This window comes from Argentina silus (genome assembly GCF_951799395.1).
Source record: "Argentina silus genome assembly, chromosome: 3".
In the NCBI taxonomy this organism is placed as follows: Eukaryota; Metazoa; Chordata; class Actinopteri; order Argentiniformes; family Argentinidae; genus Argentina; species Argentina silus.
The window spans coordinates 5,173,228-5,194,069 of NC_139657.1; the positions used below are offsets into that span (position 1 = coordinate 5,173,228).

General features: G+C 41.4%; 4 protein-coding genes across 7 annotated transcripts; all 4 read right to left on the reverse strand.

The window, feature by feature from the left end:
* Positions 1-267: 267 nt before the first annotated feature.
* LOC310802117 (uncharacterized protein) lies at positions 268-5,456 on the reverse strand. Of its 4 annotated transcripts, none has more exons than XM_083666401.1 (11): positions 5,338-5,456; positions 4,415-4,671; positions 4,020-4,068; positions 3,364-3,892; positions 3,087-3,205; positions 2,827-2,913; positions 1,882-1,987; positions 1,440-1,549; positions 1,133-1,254; positions 785-884; positions 268-606 (listed from the first exon to the last, which is right to left on the reverse strand). In XM_083666401.1, exons 2-11 carry the CDS (start codon positions 4,597-4,599, stop codon positions 562-564), a joined length of 1,452 nt encoding a protein of 483 aa, XP_083522527.1. In that variant the 5' UTR covers positions 4,600-4,671; positions 5,338-5,456; the 3' UTR covers positions 268-561. The 4 variants fall into 4 exon arrangements, with proteins under 4 accessions (XP_083522527.1, XP_083522525.1, XP_083522526.1 ...); XM_083666399.1 differs by having other exon boundaries at positions 3,087-3,208; XM_083666400.1 differs by lacking the exon at positions 5,338-5,456 and adding an exon at positions 5,283-5,299 and having other exon boundaries at positions 3,087-3,208.
* A 104-nt stretch (positions 5,457-5,560) lies between these two features.
* Positions 5,561-8,290, reverse strand: LOC310802830 (ADP-ribosylation factor-like protein 1). Its single transcript, XM_083667399.1, has 6 exons — positions 8,156-8,290; positions 7,588-7,725; positions 7,196-7,277; positions 6,928-7,039; positions 6,491-6,669; positions 5,561-6,055 (listed from the first exon to the last, which is right to left on the reverse strand). The coding sequence occupies exons 1-6, from the start codon at positions 8,157-8,159 to the stop codon at positions 6,025-6,027; spliced, it is 546 nt and encodes a 181-aa protein (XP_083523525.1). The 5' UTR covers positions 8,160-8,290; the 3' UTR covers positions 5,561-6,024.
* A 576-nt stretch (positions 8,291-8,866) lies between these two features.
* sycp3 (synaptonemal complex protein 3) lies at positions 8,867-11,630 on the reverse strand (the record flags this gene model as incomplete). The annotated part of the gene is made up of 8 exons (XM_083665990.1): positions 8,867-8,920; positions 9,604-9,708; positions 10,003-10,101; positions 10,318-10,417; positions 10,936-11,053; positions 11,176-11,210; positions 11,315-11,396; positions 11,507-11,630. 8 exons carry the CDS (start codon positions 11,628-11,630, stop codon positions 8,867-8,869), a joined length of 717 nt encoding a protein of 238 aa, XP_083522116.1.
* A 1,714-nt stretch (positions 11,631-13,344) lies between these two features.
* Positions 13,345-20,342, reverse strand: LOC310801629 (protein FAM3C-like; the record flags this gene model as incomplete). The annotated part of the gene is made up of 10 exons (XM_083665696.1): positions 20,295-20,342; positions 20,133-20,168; positions 19,056-19,136; positions 18,454-18,516; positions 18,171-18,288; positions 17,856-17,914; positions 17,546-17,596; positions 17,277-17,361; positions 17,006-17,132; positions 13,345-13,422 (listed from the first exon to the last, which is right to left on the reverse strand). Exons 1-10 carry the CDS (start codon positions 20,311-20,313, stop codon positions 13,345-13,347), a joined length of 717 nt encoding a protein of 238 aa, XP_083521822.1. The 5' UTR covers positions 20,314-20,342.
* Between the last annotated feature and the right edge of the window lie 500 nt (positions 20,343-20,842).

The following is a 20,842-nucleotide window of genomic DNA, read 5'->3' on the forward strand; positions in this document are numbered from 1 at the left end:
GACTGAAGGTGCCAACTTGATATTGAAACCTGTCCTGTATCATCAGATTCAAACCCCCTCTTCCGATAGCTGTACAAGCCTTTCATAGCTGTGTCAGCCATACAAAAAGATCATGCTTGAAATCGTATTCTGTACATGGAATCTTGTAGTAGTCTCTTTTACTTTTTAGGAAGTGTTTTTAGTAGTCTCCCTCCTAATGTCTTAGAAATGACAGAACAAATATTTCCAAAAAAATATTACTTTTATTTGCAGAAAACCAGAATACAAAAAAGCAGCGATCCTGAGGTGTTTCATTCAAGTACAGCAAATTGATGTGTGGGGAAATTTGTTTTAAATAATAAAAAATACTTAAAATAAAAATTGAAAACACTTATTTTAACTTGCTTCTGGTAATGACTATGATTGTATGGAGATCACCTTTAAAAAATGTGCACACTTAAGACAGTGGTTTGTGTGGACAGTGGTACAGACACTAACAGACTAACTTTAGGTGACGAGGTAACGTAGGCCACATGAGGTAGAGGTCATTTTCTGGGGTTATGCAGGCTCAGTCAAACCACCTCACACAGACACGTCAGCTCGGCAGATAGGGCAGGTAGCGTTTTCCTGTCAGTAGGAAAATCAGGTGCATTGATAAAAAATAAAAAAAATTGGATATAGTACTGTGTCAACAAGTGTCAGAGAGTAATTGTGTTAAATGCATTGCCCCAAAAGGGTCTACACTGAAAAATATCATGCTACCCAAAATACTTTGCACCACAGGTTGAGTGGAGTGGTCCCCTACCTTTAACCAGCGGTCGATACACTGTACATGGTAGTCGTGGAGACAAGGGAGCATCCTCAGCTGTTCCCCTTCTGTGTAGTCTGAGAAACAGATCTGACACCTGTACACAGAGGGAAACATCACCACCGGATGACAAAAAGAGTAACGGCTCATTCTCCCACCACGCCCTCCAAACGGCTGAGCAAACGGCCTCAAAGAAAGCTGAAGAACATTGCTCCCTGCTGAGAGAGAACGCGTCGTTCAATAAGTTCTGTTGCAATTCATAGCACAATGCCGAGCCAATTGAACATGCCTTTGGAGAGTTGGAGTTAATGGGGAATCTTGGGTAAAATGCCGTTGGTGACTTACTGTGTCTTTCCTGCACTGTGTGCACTGTCGTAGGCTTTGGTGGGCAGCCTCTCAATCTCCCTCTTACTCAGGGTGTTCTTGGCCACAACTGCACCCTGACCCTCCTCAAAGGCCAGAAGAGCCTGAAAGACACGCATGCACACACATGCAGTACACACACATTTGTTAGAAAAGCCAAGATGCACATGGAATAGCAAATAGGGGTGTAGCAAGGTCAATGCCAAGCCTTCACGGCTAAATGTATGACCTCTATCCTACATGGGCTGGGGTGAAGTCTTGTTTGTTCAACTAAGGATCCAGTGCGTACCTCATAATTTTCTCCCTGGCTGTCATCAAATAGGTCAGGGATAGCATGCCGGGGGTTCCTGCGACGCGGAGCACGAGAGCGCCCCCTTCCTCTGCGCCGTCCTCTCAAATCTAAATAAATGTACACACACTCTTATCATACAGGTTTTGATCATGCAACATACATTCCTCTCGTCACATGTCCTTTTATTGCCACACAAGGGAGGTCGTGGCCTTCGTTTTTATTACAGCATGGTGGGGAGCTTTACATTCACCGACATACAGTATACAGCAATGAAGACAATACAATGCAGTACAATACAACATTAGTGTGAAAACCAATTATGCACAACCAGATGCTTACCCTTCATTAACAGGGATAAGTAGTGTGTCAAAGGGATAAGTAGTGTGTCAAAGGGATAAGTAGTGTGTCAATCATGTGCTTGACGTTCGAAACAACATACCTTCCTCTAGTCCGGTGACTAAGCCTGAGACTAAGGGCGAAAGCGCTGCATAGTTCACCGCAGCAGACCAGGGAGACATCCAGTTCATCCCTAAGTAGGGGTCATACTGAGGAGGGGAAGACAATAGCGACAGCAATTAGACAAACGGTTCACACACACACACACACACACACAATCTAGATACACACATTTGTATGATAACTATTCGTTAGCATGATTGCTTATTATTGCACGTGTTTAATGAGGCCGGATTGGGGTTCAAGTGCTACAATAGTCCAGTCACAAGGTTGTGGGAGAATTTCAAAGGTCAACACTACACAAACCGGTTATAGCGATTGCTGTGGGGAAATCGCAGGGGAAAATGTACATCTCTGGCCAAACCATCAAACAATTGTAACCACTTTCGAATTCAGATGGAGCTACGGATATATGGAGGCACGGTCCCTGACATGGAGTAGATATTTAAAAATATTTGTTTATGAGGTAAGATAGTTGTACGAAGCTCATGAGGCATTCATAAGTACATTTCTTTAAGAATCAATGGGTATATCATTAACAGAAATGACCATCATTGAACAGAAGTAACTACTGTAGATGATACCTTTAAACGTTTGAAATAACCAAAACGAAGCCAACAAATTGAAAACATTTAATGTAGAAGTAAATTACTTTCCACAGATTTTCCAACATGCCCAGCTTTCTCATTTTGAACAAGCAGAGAATGACAGATCAGGCACTAGAATGCCAACATCACAACTGAGTCACATGCCATTGGCCACATTAGCCAAGTGGGCTGCATCAGGGCTGTGCTTTGACACGGAAAGGAGGTAGACTGCACACATTCTTCTTCAAAGCGCAAATTAAACTGAATGAAAGCGCAAACTCATCGATTACATACTGTAGCCTGTTTAGAATTTGGCATGAAGACAAAGCTCTGAAACTCACCGGATAGCTGCGGGGAGGTGTGTCTGGGGGCATGGCTTCCTGTCTCCTTCGCTCCTGCTGCAGTTGCTCCTCTCGGTCAAACTGCTCCTGGGGAGGGAGCGTGTAGGGTTAGGGTCAACTCTGTTATAATAAACTCAACAACAGGGACTTAAAGGAAGCTGAAATGCACTTGAAGCTGTTAGAATTGTCTTAGGCAGACTGCTGTTTAGGAACCACTCGACGTAACTAGCAGGGTTTCCTTTTCAAGAAGTCATCCCTACCTGGAGACTGCGAGCCAACGCCTCATCTTCTTCCACCTGCACTGAGCGGACCATGGCCTGGACAATGACATCATCGTCGTCACTGATGACTATCTCCTCATATTTGTGCAGCCTCTGCTCTGCTGTGAAGAAATAAGAAAACAATCAGATAGGCAAACACCTCGGGTAAGATCTACTATGGCCAACATAATGAGGAATCAAAATGTCTGCCTTTAGTGGGATACTTGCAGATGCACCTTTTTATTTAGATGTTGTAAATCCAAACTTTCGCGCTTACCATGAGAGAGAGGGAGTTCTCTGCCAGGACTCAACCTTTCCTTCTCTGAACCCGAGTCTGTGTTGGTGCTCGTTGAGGCACATGTGGAGTAAGACTTGAAGCTGAACCTGGTAGAGACAGCTTGCTTCGAGGTCCGCTTCCTCCCTCTGCCGTGACTAGAGGGCCCTGCTTCCACTGTGGAAGAGACCGTCACAGGTTCCTGAGCATGTGTGTTACAGGAAAACCTTTCCTCGGCCGTCACTTCCTGTGAGGCTGGGGGCGCACCAAGGGAGGAGGAAGGTGGAGAAGATAATGAGGTGGACTTGGTTGGAAGAGGGGACTCCAGCCACGTGCCCAGATAAGAGTCTTTTCCTATGAGAGACGAAGCTGGAACAAATCCAGTGGTCCCCCATGAGGTGCAAGGCCTGGTTTCACCTCTCATGCTGGTGGCTGGTACAGAGAGCTTCCTGCGTTTGGACATCTGGTGAGCGCTGGGGGTCTTAATGGGAAATCTGTCAGGCTCACTAGGTGGTGGGCTGAGTACAGAAGCCTGGAATCAAAGATATATATGCCATTTAGCTGAAAGATGAAGAACAATGTCCGGCTGTGGGTACCGTCACCAAGTAGTTGGAAAGCTAAGCTTAACACTTCCATGTCACCAAGGTTATGAAACTTACCGTCCCAAAGTCCCCAATGTAACGTCTTCTCCTTCGGAGGCACAGTGGGCTGCGCACGCAGAGAAAAAACATGAGTCATGAATAGCTGGCCATAAACGTGGCAAGCAGACCCATTTAACTGACAACAGACTACCAAATCCCCACTCATTCACAATCAACGCACAATACATAGCGCACTACGCCACACTGCTCTTATCCTGTACTAGTAAATAGAGCAGCGGCTGGTTGAAGCCCTTTGCGTAAGTAGGCCAGCACAGTACAGCTCACTTACGTAGTGTGATTAAGGTGCATCTCTGCCAAGAGCTGTTGGAACAGGGTGTAGTTGAACAATTTCCCAAGATACAACGTATAATCCTACTTGGCAATGATGATAGCCTGCAGTAAAGTCAGCATACCTTGGTGTCTCAGGGATGATGGTGGGGGGCATGTTCGGAGTAGAACAATCACTGAGGTCAGCAAGGAAAAATTCCCCCTCACTCAGTAGACATGCGCGGTTCAGGAGTCCAGGGGTCCCTGGTTCCTTAGAGTCATGAGTAGGGCTGCTGGCCTCGAAATCCTCCTGTGACAGTGTGCTATCCATGGCCACGCTGGAGACATGAGTATCTACTGGCTGTCTACTCTCTTTGGTCCACACATTGCCAAACCTTCAAACCTACACCAAGGCAGACAAAAACACACCGTAAATGTATTTGCGACAACATAATTTCAGAGCCAAGCAGTTTAGCTAACGCAGAACGTGGTGTAGATAGTACGGGCATCGTCCTGTGTCAGCTAGCCTTGAGTCTAACCATGCTAGCTACCTACTAATTATTAGAGCGGAGGGTAACAGCGGCTCTGAGCTAGCGATTTACATGGAAGACTATTTTCATTCAGCTTGTTCTCTGTCATTTGTTTTTGGGTAGGTAGACCCACCTCACTGTGCAAATCACACCAAGGAAAAAGGTACACCCGTACAGAACCGTTATATCTGACTGGGAAGGCAGGACAACAATAAAACGCAAACATGTTGGTCTCAGCTGGTCAACCGAACCGCCACGGAACGCAGCAGTTGGTCAGAACACGACTAGTGTCACCAGTATGGGTAAGCCAACACACACCACAAATCTGCTGAATAAAAACCGAATGTGGAAGGTCTTGTGGTAATTCTTGGTTTCAATACAAACTCTTTGTTTGCAATACATCTGATCTGCGGTTAAACTAGCCAAGTTGGTTATAATTTGGCTAGCTGGCTAACATGCAATGCCACCGTCTTTGCTTGCTTACTATTCGCCGAAAAACACACGACGCTCAGAAACAAAATACTTAATACAGCACTTACCCTTCTTTATGATTACAATTTGATTCAATCATTCATTGAAATAATCGACAAGAAACAATTACTGCGTCAAACTACGCATCGAACGAAGCGGGCGCACGACAAGCACCGTCATAACTTCCGCCTATAGCGTGTTTGTATCACGTTGTCACCTCCCTTTGATTATGACGTCTCCTCAAACTGAAAACATTGATTTTTATTTATTGATTTTTCAATTACATTTTTATTGACATCATAAATAAATATTACAATCAAAGTCAACCCCAACTTATAAGGACCATTTGTGAGTACTTTTGAGACAAAATAGCGTGCTCAGGTACAGGAAAAACCACAACCTAAACATACTTTCTACACAAACACTGGATAGAAAAAGGAAATCGATAGGAATGCAATTAATACAAAACAATGGACTGGGGACAGCAGCAGAATAGTCCATATTTACTATGTCCCGCTGCAAAGAGTCCAGGTTACCGTAGTACATTTTCAGCTTTCCAGCCAGGCTTTCACACAATTGCCCCCCTCTGTCTATCTGTCTCTCTCTGAGACTTTTGAGGACTCTCTTTCCATTAAGACAAGGGAACTCGGTATGTGGGAGTACAGACCCCGCCAGTTCACTTCACACTCAAGGGCACTGAGATGCGGGAGGTCAGACAGACATCACATTTATTTACAGGGGGCCGATGACCGAGGTTACTGTCCACTCTTGAGAGTTTCTACCAGCCTAAAAGATAAGGAGAAATGGAAAAACGATGTTAGCGACAAACTCGAACGCTAGTTTTACTCCCTCATTCCAGTAAAAATGTGTGCGAGGACAGAAAGGTGGGATTAGTTCCAGCCAGAGAAACCAACGTAGGCCTACTCTACCCAATGGCCAAGCACATAATGGGTCCACTCGTTTATTACGCTGTTCTAGCCCGGGTGGGTGGAGGTTTTTCCCGGATGAGCGCTCCCACGTCACCCTGCGGTGTACATTCAACTGCCATCTTTCATTTCCCACCCCTCCTGGCTCCCCTATACTCTATTTCAGCAGCAAATGGAGTGGACCCAATCTCATTTGAGAAACCTACGACACAAGACATGCAGTCAGAGATTTTGAGCTTGAAACTTAAATATAACATTTTCATTGTGAAACTTTATTTGTCTCCTATTCCATTACCATTCCATGGCCTCGTCCAGCCCTGTGCCTTTGGTGGCAGAGGTTTTGAAGATTTGCCACTTCCTGTCTTTAAGTGCGGGCAGGCCCAAGGAGTTGGCCACCTCAGTGGGCGTCATGGCCTGGTCCATGTCCTGCTTGTTGGCAAACACCACCAGCACCGCCTTCTTCAGCTCCTCCTCCTGCAGTGGACATACAGACAGAGGCCTCAATCTGGCAACCTGAAAAACCTGGCCTTACAACTGCACCTGCTCACTTTGTTATTACAAGAGGCTTTTATACTACATTCATTTTGGTTTGGCAAAAAGGAGAACCTCAGCCCGTCCGAACATGGGACAAAACGACCGTCATCTTAGCCCCGAGAGCACAAGGAGAGGAAGAGCACAGCTTGTCAGAATAAACACAGGGTAGATTGGGAGAAATAGCTAAATTCCTCTTACCTCGAGCATAGCCACAAGCTCAGACTTGGAAATGCCCATTCTGTCCCTATCACTGCTGTCCACTACATAGATCACAGCATCAGTGTTGGAGTAGTAGCAACGCCAGTACGGCCTGAGCCAAAGACAAGGGGGAGAGAGAATCATGGGATTAGGTGAGGTGACAACTTGATTATAACTTCACAAATACAGTTGCAGTACATTTAATTTTAGACTAATGCCCTATCCCATTCTCAACACTTGCAGTCTCAAATATTCAATGTCTTCATACCTGATACTGGTCTGGCCACCAAGATCCCACACCTGGAACTTCAGATTCTTGTATGTCACTGTTTCCACATTGAAGCCAATGGCTAGACAAAGAAAGGGCATGAGTTAACAAATGTTAATTGGTGAATTGTAAGTGGTTGCTTGCATGTAATCGATCATAGACTCATAACATATATTGGATTAATAGTCATCATGAATCAGACCACAGCTTTGATTTCTGAACAATCTATTGCATGCATTTTAGCATGACCACCTTCTTACCTTCCGGCCAATGTAGACCTTACTGAAGGCAAGACATCTCTAAGTCAACATGTCATAGTATTGACTGGTAAGAGTTGTGACATCAGTATACAGAAACAGATCACTGGGAAGAAATGTATTATTTTCACTCACTGGGAATAGTGGTGACAACCTCTCCAACCTGCAGTCTGTAAAGGATTGTGGTTTTTCCTGCTCCATCCAGTCCAAGAATCAGTATCCTCATTTCCCTGGTACCAAACAGGCCAGAAAAGAGACTGGAGAAAAACCCACCTACATAAAAAAAAAAGACTGGAAATTAGTGTTGTGTGTCGTGCCCTACCCTCCGACATCCTGCTTGGGAATCTTGATATTGTAGAATATTATACAAAATATATATAACTTACAGGGTTGGGGGTAAACTAATTGAAATTCATGGGGAAATATAGCTCCCACGTGACACTCTAATCAATTGATATTCTACTAGTGTACTACGATGCACTAATGCCTGCTCAATGGGTCAAACTAGTAGAGCAATTAAGTTAGAATATTATGTATGCCCAGGGTTATTTGTAAAGCGTCCATAATTTGCTGCAGCTAGCAAATTAGCTCGCCAAGTTGTCAGACTGTTGATACTGCTATGAACATCGCTAATTTATTTTATCTGAAATTGAACAACACCATTAGCAGCTAACTATTACAAATGTAAAGGTACAAATCTTACCCATGTTTGCCTCTTATAGGTCCCTTTAATCAGCATGTAAAACCTAGAGATATTGGTTTTTAAGGTAAGGAATTCTAGTGAATGACGTGTATCTTCTTCCTGGTTTATGTTTAGCTACGTACGATTGGTTATTTTTGTGGATTGTCGCCACCTACCGGTAGGGGGTGATTTGACTTCATATAACCTCATCTCTCTGAACTCCTGCCCGCCGGCAGACGTTTCAAATCAATGGGTGATGGGACTGACCTCCTCAACCACAGCTTATTCCCCAAAGCCATACAGACTCTGAACTCCCATCACTCCTGCACTATCCCACTGGACTGCCTTTTCTCATTGTGTGGTGAATGTAGAGCTGAAAACTAATTCCACCAACTTTGGTTGTGTGAAAATAAAAGTATCCGTTTATATTGTATTTCATGTAACAGAATTACTACGACTTCTCATAGCTTTAAATAATATATTTTTATTTAAGTATAAATAGTTTTGGAACAAAAAAAAATTTCACAACTGTTTTGGTAAAATTGCAGACCTTGTTACCATAAAACTGGCAAAAAAACAAACAAAGAAACATGTTATCATCAAACAAATGTACAACAAATTCTGGTTTTGGAAACATTAATGGTCAATACGTAACCATTGTGAACTTAACATACACAGTGTGACATTCGATGCTGTTGACATGACAACAAGTAACATAATAAGAGGGCTCCCTTAGAACAGCATAGACTGGAGTGATTTGCGAACAGTGGCCATTTCCTGCTGTTGCTGTGGGAACAGAGAAACAAATACAGTATTAATTATAGTCAAGTGAGGCGTGGGAAAGTCAGGGTTAGGGTCACACATCGTTTTAGACTCAGATTCTAAACTGCTGATATACAGTGCCATCTGTAATTATTGGGACAGTGAAGTATTTTTTTCTGCTTTTGGCTCTAGATTTGAAATCAAACACTTTCTATGAGGTTAAGGTATATATTGTCAGTTTACATTTGAGGGTATTTTATGTTGGTTTCACCATTTAGAAATGACAACAGTTTTTATATCATAGCACCAAAAGTCTTGGAACAATTGGCTTGACGGGTGTTTCTGATTAGTCATGTGTGTTCTGTTGCATCATTTGTGCAGGCATAACGGAGCTGTCAATGTCTAGTCTTGATTCTAGGCTTTGCATTTGCCTTTGGAGTCTGCTATTAGGGTCTGTCAACATTAGGACCACAGCTGTGTTAATGAAAGTCAAGGACGCCATTATGAGGCTAAACAACATTACTGTTATTAAATCACGGCTTTGAACACATCTCGACCAATCACAATGCTTGTTCTGATCAAACTGTTGTATAATGCCCGTGATCAAATGCTCATGTTCCATTTATCTGTTCTGAGATTCTAAATAAGCGCCCAGATAAAGTGTCCCCATTACACCGACTGTGTAATGTTATTGACTTCTAACTCACTGTGTCCATCATGATCTTCTTCTGCAGCATGGCCATTTCCTTCTTCAGCTCCACCTGCGCCCCCTGCAGGAACGCCTCGTGACTCTTCTCCATCTCCTCCATGTTCTAGAAGAAGCCGTACAGTGATCAGGTAGACACTGACTGGCACACGCCAACGACAAACAAAAAACACACCCATACTCCCCACATATCACACCCATACTACCCACATATCACACCCATACTACCCACATATCACACCCATACTACCCACATATCACACCCATACTACCCACATATCACACCCATACTACCCACATATCACAGCAACTTGTCTATACTTGAATACAAGTCGAACAGAAGCACCTAAAACATTTCTTCTCAAATCGAGTGTTGTACTGCATGCCACCTGGGCCTCACCTTAACAAACTGCTCATATAACTCCTTGATAGTTTTCAACTTCTGAGTTTGCGCTACTCTCGCCTGCTGAAAGAGCTTTTGCTGCTGGCGGAACATGTTCTGCAATGGAAACAACGGTACGGTAGGAAACCATCATCATCATCATCATCATCATCACCATTTACTGTTGTCAGTAGTGACATCCTTTCTAGATGTATATTGTGTGTGAGAGACAGAAATAGCATCCTTGTCTTATTCTAAACAGTGACATGTAGCTGCCATTTTTCAGATGGACCACAAGTATTGCAATGACGTACTGTACAGAGTAGCACTCACATTCAATTTCTCCTCCTGATCCTCAGATTTCTGTGCTTCATTCTCCCACTGCTGTAGCACAGAGGACACCTGATGTGAGTACTCCTGAGTCAGCTTTTGCCTGCAAATGCACACTCACAGTTATTACAAGCATATTCACTGTTACCTGGGGGTTAGGCGGCCAATATAAAAAGTGGAAATTAAGACATACAACAACATCCACACATATCAATAAGATTTCGGCAATCATTATATAATACTATATACAAATATGACTGGCCACATTTAAGGTTCAGCCTATTTTCATGTTCAGGTGAAATACCATCTTACCAAGATTAAAGATCAAAAAAATCTTAGATTTCAAGATTGAATGTATTTAATTGTTTTACAAATAGTAGTAGGTCTACTTTCATGTAACTCCTAGATCTATGTAACAGTAGATACATTTATATAGAAAATTTGTTAAATAAACTCCTGTTGGAAATAATCTAATTGGTTTTATTTTTTTGATACCGGTATATTAATGTCTATGACCTATCTTAGAAGTAGGCCAACTGAACTGCTTTTAACATCTATGATTAATATCTATGGGTGTTCATGCTCTAACAGGCTAACTTAGTTAGCAACTATGTCAGTTACCTCTGTGCATATTGAGTGTCCCATAGCTGCGCCAGTTTCTGATTGCTGCCCTTCAGTGAGCTTTTGGTGAAGGTTTCCAGACGTTTCCTCTTGGCCTGCATTGCCTTGCCTATGTCGGCTGGGGATGAAAGACATTTTGACTGTAATGCACAGCACGTCATGACAGAATAACTTCCAATTTGAGAAAACACAGACACAGATTCAAGACAATTAAATTGTAGGCTGCGGTTTGTTATTTACCTCCAAATCGCTCCAACATGGTTTGTACCTCGTTACTAGAGGGGTGTAGAAGAAGAGCAAGAGTTTACGATAAAGAGGGGTGAATAGACCTACTTTTTCAGCATGTATTATATTAAATGATAGCAATTATCCTACTTACCCTACTCCAACATTTAGGTCGTCCTCCCCAAAGTTGGCGGATGATCTCTTTTTGGCCAACTTGTCGACAATAGGGGTTTCATCTGCAGATAGAAATGTAATATAAAGTATGATAGTTAGCCAGTAATTCGTAATCAACAATTAGATTACATAATAATTCATTATTAGCTAGCTTCACAGATTAGCCAGCTACCTTCCCTGTTGTCATCTGAATTCGGTCCTTTCTTTTCTTCCTCGAACACGAAATCAAATGCTTTGTCGGCCAAGTCCTCTGAGTGCTTAGTTTTCTTTGATTGTTTCCTCCCAGTTGATGCCATCCTCGACGAGTTTAATGATTCTTCTGGCTGTGAACCTGAAGCTCAAGTAAGCTGCTGCTGATTAGCTAGTTAGCTTAACGGTAACTGTCTAGCTAGATAACTACGGCAATCTAGCTCACCGCATCACCTCAGAAAAGTAAATATGTTGCTAAATCGCTGTAAGCCTCCAGTAACGATGAGATGAGGATCCTGGTGGATGGCTCAACTCTGGATCTGATTGGCTCGCTAGATCGTTCCAGAAGGTCTCGCACCTTCGGTAAGCATCGAACCACCAGATTCGCGCCATAGTAGCTCGCGCTCGCCCGCCAGTTTTCTTTTCTATTTTTTCCAATAGTGTGTTCAAACAAAAAGCCACATTCAGTACAGTCACATTTTGACAAGTGCATCAATAAACTGAGGAAATGACAAAAAATATGAATTATAGGTGCTAGTTCAACAGGTTTTCAGAGTCAAGATAGTTCATATTGTAGGATTCAACAACTCTTAAAATATATCATTAGTTCTTGTTTAAAAATCAAACATAGGGGTGGAGTTTTCATGAATTTAGCTTTGTGTATAAACAACTTGGACAGAATTTGGACAACATTTACCATAAATTCAATTTTCTTGTCTTTTTGCAAGCACACAACGTTTCTTAAATGTTCCTTAGTTTCGATAGGATTTATAATGTTTGTTGATGAATAATTGATTGACTGAATGATCTGATTATTGATTGATTACTTGGCTGATTTCCATTGCCATTTGATTTATTTCACATTTAGGCTAAATTATTTTAATTTGTTTAAGCACATTCTTTGTAGTGTTGTCACTTTAAATTGAGTGCCATTTTTGCAAAAGTAACCTTTATAAGAATATGACTCAATGTGAGCTGCTGTAATTGTAGCCTATACAAATACTTCTATAGATTTACATCTGTGATGTGTTTAATGTAATTAAATGTCTGACTAAAGCAAGACTATGTAGGCTGAATGAAGCGAGAGCAAGCGTCTGGTGTAGAGCGGCCGTGTATGGATTTCTGAGAACGTCACCGAGGCAGCGGCCAGAGGTCTGCGTTCCATCTAAACCGACGTAATAGAGATATATTTGCAAGGAGCACCAGTGGTCTATAAGACGCACACCAGATGTGATTGAGGCACATCGCACAGACGTCTTGCAGAGGTGTGTGCTATCTGGTTATAACTAAATTCCCCCAACTGTCCTGAAAAAGAAAACCTATTACACTTGATAGCTCATGTTTATTTAACTGTTTTAAAATATTAATTTATGAGAAGAGGGGGGGGGATTCTGAAAAACGGAAAATGGGGCTTAGTCCTGTTTCTTTAATAAACCTGCTTAACTGCAGGTTGAAACAATAACCTGTTTTTGACAGGTTCATTTAAACCTTGCTGTCTTCAGGTATTTTCAATAACCTGCTGTCACCAGGTTTTATTTGTAAACCTACTTAAGAACAGGTTCCAAAACAACCTGTTATTTGCAGGTATAATCGGAACATGTTGCAGGTTCACGGAGGAACGTGCTGTTGGCAGATATCATTCGTAAACCTGCCTTTGTGCGGGTTTGATTGAACCTTCACAGCTGTAATGGGACAGCGAAGCATTTTTTCTACCTTTGGCTCTACATTCCAAAAGGTTGGAGATTTTCAGCTTTTATTTGATGGTATTTGTGTACATATAGGTGTCAAAGTATATAAACATGCGCCTCCGGGATCCTTACCTTACAGAAGCCCTTTTTGATGGAGCTGAAATCTGGCAGTACATAATATCTCATTACGGTGTTCTCCTCTCCTTTCAACCTGCAAACAGAGGATCAGCTTTCATTCTTTCTCACTCCAGTCCTGCCAGGAAACACTGTCTGCATTAGGTGGCTGCCCATATCAATACAATATTATATAAATTTATGAACTTGCTGCACTGATACATATGGCTATGTATTGTTAATAGGAAATCATATGTTAATATTATTAATCTGACTCCAAGTAATTTAATTAAGACTGTGCTAAGAATTGTTGAGTTTGTGTTGATAACCCTAACCCTAACACTATCATGAAAAAGTCCTTAAATTGGGTGTCTCCTAAAAAAAATAAGCAAATAGTGAACCCGATTGAAATAAACCCACTTGGAATAAAGGAATGGAACTATCCTTACCATACACATGTGACATCTCTGACAATGATACAATGATCTGGTTACCATACACACAGTACAGCTGGATCGCAGCACACTCAACAGGGCCTGTTATGGTTGCCATAAGTAAACCAAATATTGGCCACAATACAACCATAAGTGGGCCTGATCTGGTTACAGTACAGTTGCCAGATCTTGACCAACATTTTTGTAGACCAGGGCCAGATCTGGTTGCCATAACTAAGCTAGATATGATTGCCATAACAAAGCCAGGGTTAGGGTGCCCTAAGCAGCCAGATCTTGGCTGGCTGGTGGATGTGGCCCAGGTATGACTTTGTTGCCCAGGTAAGGTTATGAGGTCTTGGTTGATTCCTTTTGATTTTCCCATGATGTCAAGCAAAGAGGCACTGAGTTTGAAGGTAGGCCTTAAAATACATCCACAGGCACACCTCTAATTGACTCAAATGATGTCAATTAGCCTATCAGAAGCTTCTAAAGCCATGACATCATTTTCTGGAATTTTCCAAGCTGTTTAAAGGCACAGTCAACTTAGTGTATGAAACTTCTGACCCACTGGAGTTATGATATAGTGAATTATAAGTGAAATAATCTGTCTGTAAACAATTGTTGGAAAAATTCCTTGTGTCATGCACAAAGTAGATCTAACTGACTTGCCAAAACTATAGTTTGTTAGCATGAAATCTGTGGAGTGGTTAAAAAATGAGTTTTAATGACTTCAACCTAAGTGTATGTAAACTTCCGACTTCAACTATAACTAAACAGCTAACTAATTCTGGTCGATTTACACAAAACACCCATAGAAATAAACTAGTATCACTTAAACAAGTAACAAGTAACACTTTCAGCGACATACAGTGCCCTGCGTAAGGGCGTGAAGCATTTTTTCTTCTTTCGGCTCTACACTCCCACGCGGGAGGCCTGGGTTCCCGGCCAATGCATGAACACTCCTTTACGACGTTTCACAATTGGAAAGCAGTGATATATGTAAACATCCATTCTTCAAGGCCAAATTTAACAGACGTCTAAGCATTGGTGGTTCAGTGGTAGAATTCTCGCCTGCCACGCGGGAGGCCCGGGTTCGATTCCCGGCCAATGCATGAATACTCCTTTACGTCGTTTTACAATTGGAAACCACTGATATATGTAAACGTTCATTCTTACAGGGCAAATATTCTTGGCAACTAACCATTGGTGCTTCAGTTGTTGATTTCTCGCCTGCCATGCGGGAGGCCCGGTTTCGAACAACGATTATTAGCTATATGAAATAATTCCGATTGGAAAAATGAATCGGGATTTTTGTCTGGCACCGGAAGCAAGTTGACAGACTACATTTGACAAAACCACTTCGCTTCCCTATTGGTAACAATACTATTAAGGAGCTCATGTTTAACAGTCCAGTGTGGGAACAACTGTCACAGACACGTGGGCAGGACTTGTATCTCATTTAGACACGTTATCTTGATCAAAATCTCTAGCAAAATAACACCATAAAGGCATGACATATTTTATCATATGTTATAGTTTATTGTACAAATGAGAGAGAGAGCGAGAAAATAGATTGTAATATTTTGTGGGTATACAAAATGCGTGGTCCAAATGCATATGGTCCCAGTAACAGAGACGAGCTGTAGAAAACAGTTCTACGTAATAATACAGAGATCATGGTATGTGTAAACATTTACAATGACATGCAGGGAAAATAAAGATTATTACTTTAAATGAAATAATGAGGTATGCATCCCTCCATTTCAATCATCTCAGGCCAGCCTTCATATTTGTTTATCTCTCTGTTGTTTTTAACAACCTGTAGAAAGGAGAAAAGCCAAAGTCTGAAATGGTAACATACAGTTGAAGTCGGCAGTTTACATACACCTTAGCCAAATACATTTAAACAATTTCAGTTTTTCACAATTCCTGACATTTAATCCGAGTAAACATTCCCTGTCTTAGGTCGGTTAGGATCACTACTTTATTTTAATAGTGTGAAATGTCAGAATAATAGTAGAGAGATTTATTTCTTTCAGCTTTTATTTCTTTCATCACATTCCCAGTGGGTCAGAAGTTTACATACACTTAGTTAGTATTTGGTAGCATTGCCTTTAAGTTGTTTAACTTGGGTCAAACGTTTTGGGTAGCCTTCCACAAGCTTCCCACAATAAGTTGGTGGAATTTTGGCCCATTCCTCCTGACAGAACTTGTGTAACTGAGTCAGGTTTGTAGGCCTCCTTGCTCGCACACGCTTTTTCAGTTCTGCCCACACATTTTCTATAGGATTGAGGTCAGGGCTTTGTGATGGCCACTCCAATACCGTGACTTTGTTCTCCTTAAGCCATTTTGCCACAACTTTGGATGTATGCTTGGGGTCATTGTCCATTTGGAAGACCCATTTGCGACCAAGCTTTAACTTCTTGAGATGTTGCTTCAATATATCCACAGAATTTTCCTTCCTCATGATGCCATCTATTTTGTGAAGTGCACCAGTCCCTCCTGCAGCAAAGCACCCCCACAACATGATGCTGCCACCGCCATGCTTCACGGTTGGGATGGTGTTTTTCGGCTTGCAAGCCTCCCCCTTTTTCCTCCAAACATAACGATGGTCATTATGGCCAAACAGTTCAATTTTTGTTTCATCACACCAGAGGACATTTCTCCAAAAAGTAAGATATTTGTCCCCATGTGCAGTAGCAAACTGTAGTCTGGCTTTCTTATGGCAGTTTTGGAGCAGTGGCTTCTTCCTTGCTGAGCGGCCTTTCAGGTTATGTCGATATAGGACTCCTTTTACTGTGGATATAGACACTTTTGTACCTGTTTCCTCCAGCATCTTCACAAGGCCCTTTGCTGTTGTTCTGGCATTGATTTGCACTTTTTGCGCCAAAGTACGCTCATCTCTAGGAGACAGAATGCGTCTCCTTCCTGAGTGGTATGACGGCTGCGTGGTCCCATGGTGTTTATACTTGCGTACTATTGTTTGTACAGATCAATGTGGTACCTTCAGGAGTTTGGAAATTGCTCCCAAGAATGAACCAGACTTGTGGAAGTCCACAAATTTTTTTGGGGGCTGATTTTCCCATGATGTCAAGCAAAAAGGCACTGAGTTTAAAGGTAGGACTTAAAAATACATCCACAGGTACACCTCCAATTGACTCAAATGATGTCAATTAGCCTATCAGAAGCTTATAAAGCCATGACATCATTTTCTGAAATGGATATGTATGTTGGTGTATGTATTACCTTTTCAAATTTACTCATGACATTTGATCCTTTCCCCCCAACAAAGATCCAGTTGTCTCTGAAGCTTAATGAGTTGATTGTTGAGCTGCCGAGTTCACTGATTAGCTTCCTTGATTCACTGTTTAGTCTGTCAATCAATCAATCAATCAATCAATCAATCAATCAGTACCCTCCCATGCTTCAATGTATCATTACATCACTAAAACACGACAAATGTGTCTGTATTTAATTTATTGGGCCATCAAAGTTGGTTAATTGACTGTAAACATACTTTGTAGCAGGGTCGTCAAATGAAGCCATCAACACAATGGATCCTTCCTTGATAGACTGGAGAAACGTTATCAGGGGATCAATTTCTGCAAGAGATGAACACTTTCCAGTTATCGACACGTTCAAGTGTAGCCCACGGTTCAATTCAGGGGAGGCTGATGGAGGTAGAAATCGGGGGATGGGCTCATTGTAATGCATGGGATGGAATAAGGAATGGTATCAAACACGATCTTCCAACCTGTAAATACAAATTAACCAAAACTACCTTACCGCCATTATACATGTTAAAAGATCCTGTCTCGATAAGCTCCCCTGTCTTCCCTGTGGGTGAAAGAGAGCAACCAAGCATTGAAGACAAATGGACATTGAACAACAATACAAGACATGTAAGACACAGTATCAATCAAGGGTTTTAGACAAAGATTACTGCATATATTCCTAATATTTTTTGTTTATTGTGCTGAGAGTTTATTGTAACACTGATTGATAATTTTCAGAGCTAGAGATGAGGAAATGTTGCAGATCTGAAATAACAACGATTCTATATGAAAAATAACGTGTATAATGAGCCCATAGTTACCGTTCACAACAGCGATGTTTATTCCTTCCTTTGAGTTCTTTTCCCCCAGACCAACAATCCTGAGGAATACAGAGAGCAAGGTCTTACACCAAGACAGTGCCTGTGACAGTCAGTGGACATATATTAATGAAGACATTTCTCATCTTTAGTGTACACTTCTCAATATCGATCTCTCCATGTTCTCCTAATAAGCCAAGACATTCCCTCTCTTTCATTCCATCTCTCTGCCACACATGCACCCTCTTACATATGAGCTTGCACACACACAAACACACACAGTCCCTCTGAAAGACAAAATGCACATTGCAAACTTACATTTTGTTCTGTAGACAGATTTTGGGCGCAACTACACTAGCAGCTCCACTGGTGATGTAAAAGCTGAAGTCTCCCTCTGGACAGAGCTTTGGGATGCCACATGGACTTGGTTTGGGGGCTGCAGGGGTATCGAGAAAATGGAAAGAGTTACCCGCACACACACTGACACGCACGCACAAGCACACACACACACACACAGACACAGACACACACACGCACACACACACACACACACACACATACACACACACACACACACACACACACACACACACACACTTACGGTTCACCGGAGCCCGAATAAACTCTGGACCAGGAGACCCAGGGGCCCATGGAAGGGAATCATCTGGAGTAGAGATCAGTAGCAGCATCAGACTCATGTATAATCACTAGGAGTAGGAACTAATGTACAGTGCATTCAGAAAGTATTCAGACCCCTTCACTTTTTCCACATTTTGTTACAGCCTTGTTCTAAAATGGATTAAAAAAATGTTTTCCTCATCAATCTACGCACAATACCCCATAATGACAAAGCGAAAACAGGTTGTTAGAAATTGTTGCTAATTTATTTCTAAAAACCTGTTTTCACTTTGTCATTATTGGGTATTGTGTGTAGATTGAGGAGGTAAAAAAATAATTTAATCCATTTTAGAATAAGGCTGTAACATAACATAATGTGGAAAAAATGAAGGGGTCTGAATACTTTCCGAATGCACTGTATGTTGGTACTAAGTTTCTCACATTTAATGTAATTACTGATAAAACAGACATCAATATCATACAAATATAGGTTTTAGAAATACAGCAGCAGTGATTGGGTCATTATGTTATTGTACTGTATTATCATTTAGTTAACAGATTTTGTCTTTGTGTGACAAACATTACCTTTGTGAGTGAGAAGAAATTTCAGAATTACGAACACAGCAAATGAAAAGCCTGCAAGCACTAACATATATTTAAATATCCCTGCAAGACAATAAACATTGGCAATATCAATAAACATTGGCAATATCACACGGAACGTGTGCTTTACCCGCAGCTGTGCAAACTTAACAGTGCATATAACTTATTCTACTTTTCAGCAACACGTCTTTGGTCCTCATGTTATCCCACCTGGAAGACATCTGATTTTATTACATATTATTATTGCACACCTGACATTATTGCACATTATTGCATTACTCCTATTGTCACTTTTTTATTACTATTATATTGTCTTGTTGACTTGTTGATTGTTGTTGACTGTTGTTGTTGAGCGAGGAGTAAGATCCCAAAGCATTTCACTATGGCAATTACGGCTGTATGCGATGTACGTGACAAATAAAAATGTTGTTTGATTTGATTTCATGTTGACAGAGGTTAGGTTAGGGTTAGGCAAACGCAAACGCTTAAGCAACACGTCAGAACACACCTAACTAACCAGAAACACCAGTTGTCACCAGTTGTCTGCTAATTGTCTTCTGGTGCCATGAAATATGGGGAATATACGCTCACCCAACACTTTATTAGGAACACTATACTAATACTGGGTACCCTACCCTACCCTACCCTCTCTTTGCCCTCAAAACAGCCTAAATTCTTTGTGGCATTGATTCCACAAGATGTTGGAAACATTCCTTTGAGATATACTATACCTCAACCTCATAGTAACTGTTTTATTTCAAATCCAAAATTGACAACAAAGTCAATGTAATGATATCATATGATAAGAATCAATGTTGATTCTGACTCTACCAGTAAAACCACATTGTTGGTTGTCTTCTTCACTGTCAACACTGCTTGAAAGTGGGAAAAGCTATCGCATGAATGAATCATATCAGAGTAGTCAGCAAACACAGTTGAGATTTTATACACATTCAGTTCTCTCACAGTTGTTGCTATGGCACAAATGTACCATGACAACATATTGTAACATTTGATCATATAACACATTATTTGTGCCATCCTGTATGTTAGACTTACTACATTTGTCACGTGTGCTACGCACCACCCTTGTTCCTAAAAAATAAAGCAGATATGACAATATTACTTTTGGAGAGAGAGAGAGAGAGAGAGAGAGAGAGAGAGAGAGAGAGAGAGAGAGCGCACAACACTGCCATTTTAATAGGAAAAGATTTGACTTACCTGAGCGAGATGTATACATGCTGATGAAGTCCGATGTATGTCTCAATGTCTGCAAGCACAGTAGTTGACAGCACAGGAAGCATTGAGACACTTAAAATATCTAGGTGCTAGTCTGGTTGATCCAGTTCAAATCCTGTAACCACCCTGCCCCATTCACTGACTGTGGGTAAATCTCAGGACATTGTAATAGATTACACACATCCTTTCACCTCACCTGCTCCATTTCATCAATTGCATTGGTGTGAATAGCTTGAAAGGTGTGGGAGCAGTGGTGGTGCAAAAATCTTTTGGTTTCCATAGACCTCCATGTTAATGTAAATCTGAACTTTCAAGTTTAAATAGTTTGAAAAGTATAGTGAGTTTCAAAAACCGCAATACAAGCAAATCGAGTTACAGTTAGGTTGGTGTGAATCGCTTAAAAGCTGTAGAAGTCATGGTGCAAGAAATCAGAAGAAAGAGAATTATTAACTAGAAAAATAAGTTCCAGAAGAAACTTTGTCTATAACTTTGTCTATTATTTTGGGAGTAGAAAATGTTTAACAACGGTT